The sequence below is a fragment of the Nanorana parkeri genome, unplaced genomic scaffold, assembly GCF_000935625.1.
Source record: "Nanorana parkeri isolate BGI_ZX_2015 unplaced genomic scaffold, ASM93562v1 scaffold1235, whole genome shotgun sequence".
Taxonomy (NCBI): Eukaryota; Metazoa; Chordata; class Amphibia; order Anura; family Dicroglossidae; genus Nanorana; species Nanorana parkeri.
In genome coordinates this window covers 169,653-183,963 of record NW_017307503.1, presented here as the reverse complement: position 1 = coordinate 183,963, position 14,311 = coordinate 169,653, and the positions used below count along the sequence as shown (strand labels likewise).

Below are 14,311 nucleotides of genomic sequence, written 5' to 3'. Positions count from 1 at the left end.
ATTTTTAGTGAATTTAGACACCAAGACACCAAAAGATGTTTCCCGTAGAGATTACTGTAGGTTATGTTAAAAGGGGATCAGAAGATGACTTAAATCACATGGCCATAGATCTGTGGGATCACCAAGGGTCAGCATAGGAAAAGTTGTGGATATTTATGAAAATCCAAATGTTACTTTATGTAAATATTATAACAACAACAATACTTTCTATATTCCAGACCTTTACAACATCAACAATTAACTATAAACAGTCAGATTTGTATTTAAACTCACTATGGGCACATACCCTACTGAGCAGCCCCTCAATTTCCTTCTGGTATTTATCTTGTGCAGCTGGTTGCCCTACATACTAAATCCCTATGGTTGCCAGTACAGTATTGTTACATTGCAAACTGGTCTGAATTCAAAGCTGTACAAAATGTAGGGCATTGTTTTCCCTTATTCTGGGGGTTGCACTTTGTAGTTTTCAGAAGAGAGAGATTGAACATGTGACAAGATGCTACATCCTCACTGGAAAGCCCTGTGAAAACCCTGCTGAATATGGCTGCAATAGAGTATGTAAAACACACATAAAGGTAAACTTTCTTACATTTCTAATGTTTGCTGAATATCAGTAATGGAACACATTTTTATACAGTGGATAATAGGCAGAACCTCTGTCAGGCTTTATTGTGGTCTTCAAGATACTTTCCAGGTCTTCCAGGAGGTTCTCTCACACTTCCTGTTGATGCAACTTTGGTTACCAGGAAGTGAAGGAGAATTTATCAATTGAAGACTTAGATAACAGTATAAAAGGGTTCAAGCCCTTTTCTAGTCCATTCAACAATATTTTACCTGGTGTTGTTCTGTAAAATGTTTATGATAAAGGTGTAAACCTTTATCATAAACTGAATACCCTTTAAGTTATTTATGCAATGTATACACTATGGCTGTCATTGCTGTCAGTGCAATGTAAAAACAGCAGCTTGAACACTGTGGGTTCTCCATCCCCTGGCTTGGAATGCCCTCTCCAATAAACACATTAGAGACACATTTACACATTATCTTAGCTTCCTACACTGTCATCCATCTGCTCTGGTGGCTGGAAGCCTGTTTGCTGTCTCCGAATGCCAAACAACATTTTTTTTTCTCTCCTGCACAAGTGGAAGCATGAAGTCCACTATAAATCTCAAATGTCTGTTCTTATGTACTGTACATGTTACATGTTCATCATAATATCAACAACATAAGGCTTATTCTCTGACTTCATAAACATACATAATAAAACAGAATAAACTGAAACAAACTCTATATTTTAAACTAAACTGGATGTGAGACTAAACAGAATACATCACTACATGGCAGTTATAAAACAGATACAATTATAATTAGAAATTTACTTTTATATAAGATCAGCTAAGCTTTGAGGCTGCATTCTGTAAAACTTGTTGAGCATACTAAATGATTTATTTTTAACCCTTTTCTATTCCATGGTCTCTTAAAATTTGCAACCAAACAAAATACTTTTTTTATGACATCATCTTTTATCTTCTTCTTTACAGTAAGAAACACTGTGGTTGATTTACTAATAAAAAATGGGCTGAAAATCTCGGCTTATACTCGAGTATATACGGTAGGCTGTTCACTTTGCAAGGGCATTTCCCTTTAGCTTAGTGAATCAGTGAAGATCAGCTGACTTCCATCATCCAATCATGTGTCAGCAAAAATACTGGGGGGTTTTTCATTTTCCCTGCACGTAATTGGGTATTCTTTGGGAACTGAATCTTCACCACATTTACTAAGTAAAAGGTAAATTCGCCTGCTAAATATACTTAAATACTTTTTTTAGTTTTGGAAAGTGAAGTGATGGGTTAGACTGGAGTCAGGTTTTTATCAACTTCTATTAAGTGAAATGCAAGAAGGTTTTTTAGGGAAATTGGAATGCCATGCCTATTCATTTTTAGTGCAGGAGGTAGAGCCTTCTCCATGGTGCTGTACATGCAAGTAAAATAGGCCATGTTCCTTCTGAAAATGCTAGTTGCCTAGCTAAGTTTAGTAGTTTCCAAGTATGTGACCTGGAATAAGCATGAGGATTAGGAAAGTCATAGTCAAGTCAGATCTTCTGATCTGCATACCATCAAATCAGAAAGAAAGGCAGTTTTGTTTTTTCGTAAGGAAAGCTCAGCAATTGCAGCTTTCATAGCTCTCAGTACAGGATTTTAAGGGGTTTATATGTTTTACTTCTAATATTTAGGCACTAAATACCTCTAAAAAGTAACTGTGCTTCAAGAATGTAGTTGATGGAACATTTGCGAACTCCAACTATCCGAAAGCAATTCAGGAGGCTGTCAGGAAGTTTATATGGCTCTGGGCCAATAGGTGACCTAAAGAAAATTAAATAATGTAAATTCCAAATATATGAAAGTAGAAAGTACACTAAATACAGAAAATACAGTAGCTGCATAATTCAAAATACATCCCAAAGGAACAATATAGGGGAAACCCCACACTCAAACTCTATGGTACCAGAAACCAACTTAACCATGTATGTTCCTTTGTGACAGTAATAAGGGCAACTGTAACAAGCCAAAAGTTAAAAATTTAATAAAATACTAAAAAAGAATCAAGCAACTGTAACACAAACAAACACAGTATTGATGATGAAGAAAAATCTCTGTTGGCTTTATTTAATGCTTTTCTTGTCTCCACTGAATATTACCACTCAATCCCTGTCCCATTGACAACTTTGTAACCGGAACAAGATAAAAAAAACTGACATACAGTAGATTCTAACCCATCCCAATTCTAACCCATGCCATCCTACTTTAAAACATCCTACTCTATTCTAAAACAAAGAACATGTTCTGGTTAGCACTTCCCTTTAAGTGTAGATGCGTTTTTTGAATAAAGGTTTCAACTTTTACATTTAATAGGAATTTTGTAAGTTGGATTGAGTTTGTATGAGATTATAACAATTTTAATGTATTTAATAAGGGACAATATACAGTAATGATTTTGGTCAATTGTACTGTACTTTAAAAAAGTGTACAATTTGATAGTATATATTTAAGAAATATCTTTATTTCACAAAAATATGCACTGCATACATGACACCTTACAAAACATGCAGCACTTTCTTATAAGAAATTCTAACACTATCTACCTGCTTGTTGGCAGCCACAGTAAACTGACAAATGTAGCCAGCCTCCTCTCTGCTATCAAAGCGGGGTGTCCCTCTTTGGACTCAATGCCTGTATATGCATATGTCATCTAAACTCATTCAAAATTAATTAATTTGGTCAATGGATAATTTACTCCACAGTACCTACAGCTTCAGAGGCCAGTGATGGCTTGTTTAAAGCACTTTTACTGCTTCTAAAGAGTGTGTAAATACTTTAATGTCCATAGTCTGGACACAGATGCACGCTTGTGAAGAAGACAGGAGGGAAAAAAGTTGTGACTACCACTCGGCAAATTGCATTTTTTTTGTTTAACCTATTTCCATACATATTCGCCTGATATTAACCAGATATCTGCCAGATTAACGTAATTTAGCAATTTAAATAATTCCTGAATTAATTGGGGACACAGGATTCAGATACTGTGATATGATTGGGTTATACTGCTGCCGACACAGGAAGTTGGACATTGGCAAACAAAAAAGCTGTAGGTCAGTGAGGTATATACTCCCACTCTGTGTGCTTTAATGAACTTCATGATATGTATTTTTTGGAAGGTAAAAAAAAATCCTGTTTTCTTTATCATTCATTAGAGACACAGTATTCTGTTATTCTGATATGATGGGGTTGTCCAAATGCAGTCCAACTGAGTGGGCAACACAGCAAATTAAAATGTTAACAGGCTTATATAAACAGAATAGAACTAGGGGCAGTCTGCAGCTGAAAGAGCTGTCTGAAGAACCTTACACCTAGAGCTGGCTTTAGATGAGGCTTGAACATTCACCTTATAAAACTTAAAAACCATATGAACAGAGGGACTCGCAGACCTTGTAGAGTGTGCCTTGACAGAAAAAGGTGAACCTTGTCCTTAAAACCATAGGCTTGAACAATGATCTGTCTGAATATGGAGAAAAGAGAAGCTGTTTCCCCTTTACAGGGACCATCAAGAAGCAGGAGAGGTTAATGGCTAGAAGTGACCAGTTATCTGTAGGTTGCAGCAAGGACTAAGCAAGAAAATCAGCATAAAGAGTAAGCGTAATTGTTACCAATTAGTCTAGTAGCTCTCGATGCCCAGGCCAAATAGCATACTCAATAAAAGCGTTCAGAGACTGGGGCACACTAAAGGCTGTGCCATGATTCTGGGCTAGAAATGAGCTTTGGTATTGGTCAGGTTTGCCACTCAGTTTCCTGACCAGTCAGATTGCATGCACAAATAATAATCTGGTATTGATTTTGAGAGGGTTTGTATGCCAAATTTAATTTTTATTGGGTCCACCATAAAAATCCATACCAGACCCTTATGTAGGATATGGATATGGTATGAATTTGTAAGGAGCACACCACACTGTTTTTTTTTGTTACTTCTCCAGGACATGTGGCCTGAAATGTTTCAGAAGGGGAAGGACTCAGCTTACCACTTGGCCTTGAAAAAGAGCAGAAAATAATTACAAGATTTGGCTCCCATTCAGTGAGGTTGTACAGGGTCTACAAACCGTGTAAGTGTTCGCCAAATGTAAAGCAAACTGGCTCACTGATCACTACTCTGGACCTGGAAAGCAAACTGTGGCTAACTAATGAAGTGCCCAGGTCTGGGAAGCACCACTGGCAGAGGCCAGTGCCCAAAGGCCACAATCCAGGCAAGCCCCGCAAACTTTGGTCTAGCGGGGTCTGGGTACCAGCTCCAAGGCATCAACTAGAATTAACCAATATGGATAGCAGCATAAACAGCCCATCTCAACAGCATGTAGATTATTGGTTGTCAACGTTGAAGGTATAGGGGGCCTTAAAATGCGGCCCCTGATGTCTCCTAAGGGATGCATATAATTTAGTTTTTTAATGCTACAGAAGACTGTCATTAAGTGGTTGGAGACTGAAGTCATGTTTTAGGAGGCAGAGACTGGGAACAGTGAAACTGCTAGAGATTATCTTTTTAAGACCCCTTTACAAATCAATGCTCCCAATACCAGCTTCTGTAGTCTAAGTGCTGCACTTTAAACACCAATGGGATTGAGGTTGGGCACCAGGTATGTAAAAAATGTCTTGATCGAAAAAAAACTTTCTGGAGAAAAAATAAAATGGCTAGTAAAAATTGGTATACTTTCCTCAATAGAGAAAAGAGGTCCATCCTCATAAGACATTAGCAAAAGAACTGAAGCATGCTGGCAGAAGAAGAGGTTATACCTGGCTGGCTAACAGCTTTTGTGACTGCCAGTGTCCAAAATCTTCTTGTAGGCTGCAGTGTAACCTAATTATATCAGAATAACCCGAATGATGTGTCCTTGAATGAGGGATACAAAGCCATTTTGAAGCATAACAACAAGATAAGAATATTTTTTTACAAAGACCTCTTAGTTTAAAAAGAATATACTAAACTATTAAAGCTATCATTATAAGTTAGTAGTGATTGCCAAACGCCTGCTTTTGTGATGATTGGGAAGCAAGTGAAATCAATCATAACAAATAGCTCAATTGTAAGTCAAAATTAAGCTTTTTAACCTTTTAATGATTGCAATGCATAAGCCTGTTGTGTTTAAAGGGATGTCTTCCAAATGTAAAGTGACTGTTTCTTTCCCAAGATGCTTAGCTGTCTGTATCTGTGTAAGCATCTGAGTTATCAAAGAAAGCCTGGGTTGAGATAATTGTTCCAATCCATTCAGGCAGACCCAAGCTCCTGAAGAATAAAAAATATAAATATAGTTAAAAAAATTACCAATTGTTCCAGATAGGGAAACTGTCTTACAAACCAATATCTTATCATTTTAATTTAACACACTTCAGTGGGGGCCACTGATGGTAAAAACACACATCATCAAACATTTCTAGTTTAGGAGCGTTATAGGTGTAAAAATACAAAGAAATAGGCAAAATACACTTTGAAAAGTCTTTGAAAGATAACTAACATTAAATATTCTACTTTCTACCCTACTTTAATCAATGATAAATTCCGTATAATTTGAACCCACAGAGAAATAGTAGACTGTTAGATGTGCATTATGGTTCCTCTGTCTGCATTACTAGAAAGGAGTACATGAGACTGATCTATTTATTCAAGCAATCAGCCAATTAAACTACTATGGCAACCCAGAATGTTTTAAACGCCATTACCTAGGTTTATAGTCAATTGAACTGTGTAAAGTACTTGTTTGACCACTGTACAGAAACTCTATGTTTAGGAAATCAAACTAACAGTTCTTAGCCTGTACGTGTGAACCTGAACCATCACTGATAAACTATAACCTTTTGACAACTGTTTGGAAAAGGTCTTATTATGTACCAGTATGAATGTAGCCCTTAAGAACCTAAGTCCATAAAGACATGATTTGATGAGTTTGGTGTGGACGGACTCAAGTAACATGCACAGTCCTGACCTCAACTATTTTGAACCCTTTTGGGATGATTTGAAATGGCAATTGCAAGCTGTATGTGAGCACATTTCCACAGATGCACACCAACATTTTGTGGAAAGCCTCCCCAGAAGAAGATAGAGTGTTATAGCCACAAAGTGACAGCCAACTCTATATTAAAAAACCATGGCTTTAAAATGGGATGTCCAACAAATTTATAGAGGTGTAATGGTCAGGTATTCACAACCTTTTAATTTATTATATATAATTTACATGAAGCCACAGAACTTAATGTTAAGTCCACTAAGAAAACAAGCCAACCAAAAGACAACTCAGAAAATTGGATTGCTATCTTGAAGAGGTAAATATACTGGCTCAGTTCACAAAGATATGACGATTGTAAAACCCTGGCAAAGCAATGCTTTATAGCTTGGTAAATTGAGCAATGTCTAGCACAATGAGTACATCTGCAAAGTTCAAAACTTCCTTTCCATTTTTACATAGCTCTTTTTGGGACGCCTCACTGAATATATACACTATAAATAAATAAAAATTAGTAAACTAAAAGCAAATTGTTACTCGATATTAAAGTAATATGCCTTGTACAATGTATTATACTGTATTGCAATTTATTTTTATACCCTTTAACCCGTATATAGACCTGTTACATTTGCCAGCTTTAATAGAAGAGGAATTTGGTTCCATATTCTATTACTATATTCTGCACGCAACTTGAAAAATATCTGCTTACATTGTTTCCTGTAGAAAATGCAATTAAAAATTCCACCTCTGCTCGATTAATCTTAGTGACCATCACAGTCATTTGTAAATTACCATCTGCTTTCCTTGTGTGTGTTCAGGATAATCGGATATGTGCTGTACACAATTAGCATGCCACAGGCCCTGTGTTCAATCTAAAACGTTATTTTATTATAAAAAGATTTCATCTGCACTCCTGCCCCTCAGCTGCCAACATGTCCACAAGACTTATTTGTGGAAGTGTAACGGCTAATTGAAATTGTATTACTCTAATGGATAGGATTCCCTTTAACATTAAATCACTGTAGCAGGAGGCTTCACAAATTAGCCCATGGACACAGCCTTTGCTGGCAACACATCCCGAGTAGAATAATGTAATTCTTCATGTTAACAACAGTCAGGACTGTTATGGAAAATTTACCGCTAAAGGCGACGCTGTGTTTCAAGTTACTTCTCTTGCAAGCTATTTATGTGACAAAAGAAATATTCTTAGGGGCACTTTTATATTATTATTTGAATGTCCTAAATTTGTGTGTTCTAAAATGTGTTTTCTAAAATGATGTAGCAAATTAAGTAAGAGATATTTCTGTATGGGTTCTGGTAGTATTTAAATATCTATGTATCCCAAAATGTGATATCAATATGCTTACATCAATCCTCCAATCATATATAGCACTCCACCTTTGGGGTTATGTGTAATGACCCCCCGCAAGTAGTGTAGTCAAGCACGAGGAAGCGCCATACCATGCTTTAAGCCTAGAACAGTATTTTATTGAGAATAAGGGCAGCACACTAGCACAGTGGTTAGCTGCTTCTGCCTGGTTAGTGCTTCTGCCTTGTAGCATCTGGGGTCCCAAGTTCAAATCACAGTCAGGACACTATCTGCAAGGAGTTTGCATGTTCTACCTGTGGTTTCCTCCCTCACTCCAAAGACATGCTGGAAGGTTAATTGGCTCCTGTCTAAATTGGCCCTGTATGTATGCATGTGAGATAGGAACATTAGATTGTAAGCTTCTTGAGGGCATAGTGTGAATGTGCACTATGTACAGTGCTGCATAAATTGTCAGCTCTATATAAATACCTGTAGTAATAATAGTAATCAGGAAGATGACAAGAGATAGCCAACATGTTTCGTGGATTCAACAATGCCCCTTCACCAGGGTTTGTCTTTAGATACACTAACACTTCACATGTATCAGTGTGGCACATGTCAGCATTAATGAATCACAGTATAATTTAGATTTTTTAAATATATTTTTAACAAATTTAAACTGCTGTTCCCAAGCTATCTTGTGTAACCAAAAGCCTACGAAAAAATCAAAGCATATTGTGACTTGCTACCAAGGGCATTGAGAGTTTGTCACAAGATTACAGCATACAAAAAAACCTATATTTTTCATAATCAGACTGAAGATTAGGAAGATAATAAGATATACTGTACATCTGTCACAAGCTACACATAAAAGAAAAGTTTATAAACATGGATAAGATTATTTACATTAAGCTGATCTCTCTCTCTCTCTTTCACAATAAAATATATTCCTTAAGATACAGATTGGAAAAGCCTATACCTGCAGCAGCAAGTCCTTTGCAGATGTCTTGTAAAATGCCATTATCCAAAGCATTTGAGCAATTAAAGTAGAAAAGAGGCTTTCCGACTGCCAGAGATAATTCTCGGATGGTAGATTTTTTCCCAGACGCCTAACAAAATGTAAAACATATTAAATGAAAACATGCTTGTGGCTTTCTTATATCATTTTCACAAACTGATTTTAAAAGCATTTTAGAATTAATTGTTATACAAAAGTAAGGTTCCAGTTTTGCGGTCTATACCAGTCTAACTTATAAGAACCATATTTATTAATGCTGAAAGACATTAGGCAGGAAGATTTTAGTTGACACAAGCAGAACTATTCAACCACAAACCGCCATACCATTCTGTTGCCAAGTCTAACTACTATTCCCAGTTACTCTTTATTTGAATGCACATATTTTGGAAAATGCTACAGCGTTTAACATAAAATAAGGCATCATAAACAACCATGTTGGAGCATTATAGCTTTCTAAATTAAATGTAATATATTTTATCTTATGACTTAAAAAAGGGATATACAGTGCATCAAGTACCAACAATATGTCAACCTACACAGCTGGAGAATGTGGCTGGTTTAGCATACTGTTAATGTTCATACACCTCTATACCCTAATATAATTTAAGTACGTTCCCCTACTATATATTCCCTTATACCCTAATAAACAGTAAAGAGCCAGTCCATCCAAAAGTCATAATACAGCTATAGGTGGGGCCTCCTGGGTTAGGTCATTCGCTGACTCCCTAATATTGTGGACAGTCCTAGAGTGAAATCTCTGAGGGTGTGGATTGCCTTAGCATTTAAGTCCCCAGAGGTACTTTTTAAAGGGTCAGTGCGCCCAAAACAAATATATCTCTTAGGGACTGTATTAGTGAGATCCCTGCACTTGAGTTTCTGAGCCTGCACACCTACCTTCAGATAACTTGTTATTTTCTAGAGCAACTAAAACCTAAAATACTCTGTTATACAAATACAAGTTTTAGTATATACACAGCCAGGCAGATTAATATCCCGTCCTCCTGCACAAAGCTTTTCTATTACATGAAAATGGATGGCTGAGTAGGCCATGCACGACAGTATTGATATATAGGAGCATCATGGAGACATGGGGGAGCAGGTGATTGGTACCAGAGTCAGGTGCAGTTAGTGTGTCACTACTTATCCTGTCTCCACCTGTTTGCTGTCCGTGTGTTATCAATAATGATTTAAATACTGTTAGTAGCAGTGCACTACTGAGACTGTGACTTAGAGCTGTCTGCATCTTAATGCTGTAGCACAAAAATGGTGCAAAGTGGGAGACAAATACTGATTCAAGAATCTTCCACCTGTGCAATCAGAGTCAGAGAATACCTGGGTAATGTAAGTCATACAGTCCTTCATATGATTCATGTCAAAAGGGCAGAGGACCTAGAAACACAATACAAAGCCAAGGATAACTCCAAGGCTTTGGTACTATGGGACTGTGCTCCCCCACCCTTGTGTCTAGCCCAGTGTCTGAACGTCACTTCCATGCTCATCCCACAACACCTAGTCCGGTCCAAAAGCTACGCTAAGGGCAACATAGCTGCAGAGTGGAGGGGAAACACTTGAGTACTAATCTGTATATATCTGTATATATCTCTTCCAGGCCATTTTGCTATCATAGTTTGACTAACATGTATTTAGTCATGCAACACTGTACCCAAATTGTCAATTTGTTTTGGGACAGATAGAGCTTTTTTTGGTGAAAGGGGTAATGTACAAGTCACATACAGTGGGAGAAAGGAGATTAGGGGGTAATGTGCAGATTTGCATGATAAGTAAGGTGAGGGGTTAATATACAGGTCAATAGAGACAGGCTGGATGGGCAGAGGAGGAGGGGTGCTACTTCCTGTGATCTGGAAATAATGAATAATTAACCCATTAGTTCTTCACTTCCTTCATTGTGAGAGGAAGTGGTGGACTCTCCAATGTAAACAGAAGAACCTTTGTTATATTTGTGATTGCTGCGATTGGTAATCACAGGGATCACAAGGTACGGAGCCATTTTGATTGGCTCTGTACAGTGTGTATGTGATCACAGCCAATAATTGCCGATATCATGGCCTTTTGCAGGCACACTGTTTAATTGGCATTCCAAAAATAGACCTCCTTGACGTTTTTTACAATACACCAGTAGGGGGGTGGTTAACCACTTGAAGACTGCGGTGTTAAACCCCCTTCCTGTCCAGGCCATTTTCAGTATTTAGCACTGCGGTAATTTGACTGACATTTATTTAGTCATGCAACCCTATACTGAAATTAATTTTATATATTTTTTGGGGACAGATAGAGCTTTCTTTTGGTGGTATTTAATCACCACTGGCGTTTAAATTTTTTACAAAATTAAGGAACAACTACCCAAAATTTTGACAAGAAAAACAGTTTCCCCTATATTAAATTATGAAACATTTGTTATTTCCCAATTTTCTGGTAAAATATTAAAGACGGGGTCATGTCAGGTAAATAGACACCAAACATGTCAAGCCTTAAAATTGCGCTTGAAAACTGGTCCTAGGCGACAGTTTATAAGCTTTTACCGATCATCAGTTTAGTGTCATCAGTGATTAATGGCCCTAAAATTATTGCTCACATTCCAACATTCGTGGCGATATGGAACATGTGCAGCGCAATTGTCGTTTTTGCGCCTTGGCGCAACTGACGCGTATTTATGGTTTTTTTTCCTTTTTTTTTTTTGCACTTAAAGTTATTGCTATCAATAACCCTATGTGACAGCACAGGCACACTGACAGGTCCTCTTTATGGAGACATTAGGGATCTCTAAGACCCCTAATGTCACCTGGGGACCCCCAAAGAAACTGAGAAAACAGAGATCTGCTTCAACAGCTTCTTCTCTGGCTATAGCAGACAGAGAAATGACATCTGAATGCAGAAGTGATGTAATACACACCACTTCCGCATTCAGAGATCAGAGAGGAAATCAGCAAGGAGGACAATGCTGATCTCCCTCCGATCTTCCTGCTGACAGTTTCTGAGCCGGTCCCAGGCACGTAGAGGGGACAGTGGAGCCTGGGATGAAAGGTAACAGCGGTGGAGGGGGGGGCGGCGCTGAAGGGGGGACGCACAATGCAAGGCAGCACATACAAGCGATCGGACGGCTAAAGAGCCGCTGATTGCTTGTATGCGTAACAGTCGTTACAAGCTGTGTACACCTATCAGTATAATCTGCTTGTGCGCATGTGCAGGGGGGTGCACACAAGCAGAAAAAAAAGCCATACATTTACGGCGCCCCACTGATAGGAGCTTGACGTCCGTCCATTTATTGACAATGGGCTCATAGCAAGTAGTTAAAAGAGCAGAGCTGAATAGAAGGCATCCATCCTCCTAGGACACTAGCAAATAACTGAGGCATACTGGTAGTGGGGGGGGGGGTTACAACCTAGGCTGGCCTACAGTTTTTTTTTGTTTGCTACTGTGTCCAATCCTCTTGTAGGTGGCAGTATAATCCAAAGTTTTAGGACTTGCTGTGTCACTCAATAGATGAGAAAGAAAAGTCCTTCAGACTGAAGTGACAAAAGTATTTAACTTCTTCTCATATAATTCTGACAGCACCTTTATGATTTGAGCAGAAGCAGAAAAGAGAGCAGCCTCTGTAGGGCCCTTGCAGACTAGCACAGAGCTGACACTTTTGTTATGGGAAGAAAATAAATAACAGGACAACAGAGAATTAAGGCTCCACTATTATAACAGTTCGGGAGTGGAAACTGAGAATGTTATAAATGCCCATTTGTGACTGGCCTTCTTTCATTAGTTTAATTAAACTAGTCAATGACAACAAAGGTATACTTTCCATCTTACCTGTGGACCTGCACACAAAGCATCAGTCCCAGCAGACACTGCTCCCATAACACTGAGAAAGATTTGTTCGGTTAAAGGAGTTAGAAGAATATGCTTAGCTGATCCATGATATTCATAACCATATTGGACTTCAGAGTCACCGATCTGTGTACAGCAAACAAATTACAACAACATTTACACACAATACATTTCAACACAATGGTGATTTAATAAATAAAAAAGTAACAGATTGTTGTTTTTTTTTAAATTGGAATAAAGGATGTATCTGTATGCATCATATCAACCAGAGGCTTCCTGTCATTTTCAATCTGCCTTTGAAATATAATTTCTAGTTTAAGTATACTGTAAACAACACACAATCCTCAGCTGTCTTCATTTTTTAAAGCAGCCTCAAAGAACTATACTTAGAATGAAACCAAAGTGTATTTACGTATCATTTGGAAAGAGATACACACTGTAATATTTTTAGTAGATGTCAACATGATGTTGTATATTATAAACATATTTCTACTTTTTAAAACAATACATTCAACAATCTAAATCAGTCGCTGGATAAATGCACACCCTGTTAAGGTGGCCATAAACTTTATTTCAGCCAGTTTATTGATGGACCGGCCGGAATTTTTACAGTGGGTGCCTCTGTCGGCACGCTTTCCGCCGACATCCCTCGATCAGCTGATTGAAGGAGCGGGTCGGAAAATCTTCGTACGAACAGAGGAAGCAGCCTATGAGCTGCCGTCTGTGCAGGAATTTGGACAGCAATACTAATCAACATGACAGAGTTTAGTGGTTAACTCTGTCATGTTGATTAGTATTGCTTCTAACCTGAAGAAGAAAAGTTAACTCTTGAAAGCTTGTCTTTTGAATATTATGTTAGTCCAATAACAAAGGTATCATTGCATACTGCAATACTCTGGGTTTTTTTGGGGGGAGGGGTTGAAATTATATATACAGTATACTGTATATTTAGCCCCAACCTGAAAAAAAGGAAATATGTTTTAAACCACTACATGCTCCTTTTTATGTTGATCTACTTCTGTTGACGGATTTACCTTTACAACAATCTCTTTGGTACTGTCATCAAATCCATAACACAATGGTTGGTTCTGTTTCCATAAAGGTGCTGTTCCTGACAGAATCTGACTTGTCACGTCACGCTAAAATTAAAATCAGAAATGTCGACTTGTTACTTATACCATCAAGTTTTAAATGACTGACTATGAGAAGCTGCATTAAACATTAACTTAAACAACTATATTACTTAATTTAAACACCATGTTAAACAGGTTCTGCAGATAAAACAAATGATATAATAAAAAAGCTTTAAAGACAAGCGTCAGGAAAGGTAAAGAAAAACTGTCAGGAAATCAATGTTGTTACCTGGAGATTTAAGTAATGAAGGGGACAGCAATAAATACTTGACACATCTGCAATGCTGTTGATAACACTGTTCCTGGGTAATTATTTTACCCTTTATTGCAGATTCTTTCAATGCTAACATCAAAGACCTCTATTGCACCATTCCTACTGAAAATGTGCAGCCTTTGTGCGCATGCCACACTGACATCACTTGCCAGACCATTTGGCAGAAGTGTACATAGCACGGGGGGAGACGGGGGGG

At 37.8% G+C, this 14,311-nt stretch overlaps 1 protein-coding gene across 1 annotated transcript in view; it reads right to left on the bottom strand.

Moving 5' to 3' along the window:
* The window catches only part of LOC108797154 (dynein beta chain, flagellar outer arm-like), a 337,005-nt gene that overhangs the window by 238,925 nt on the left and 83,769 nt on the right, over positions 1 to 14,311 (bottom strand). The window contains exons 39-43 of the mRNA XM_018568726.1: positions 13,743 to 13,847; positions 12,691 to 12,834; positions 8,833 to 8,962; positions 5,655 to 5,829; positions 2,245 to 2,363 (exon numbers count right to left, since the gene is read on the bottom strand). Coding sequence (XP_018424228.1) covers positions 2,245 to 2,363; positions 5,655 to 5,829; positions 8,833 to 8,962; positions 12,691 to 12,834; positions 13,743 to 13,847 — 673 coding nt within the window. The remainder of the gene's footprint in view (positions 1 to 2,244; positions 2,364 to 5,654; positions 5,830 to 8,832; positions 8,963 to 12,690; positions 12,835 to 13,742; positions 13,848 to 14,311) is intronic.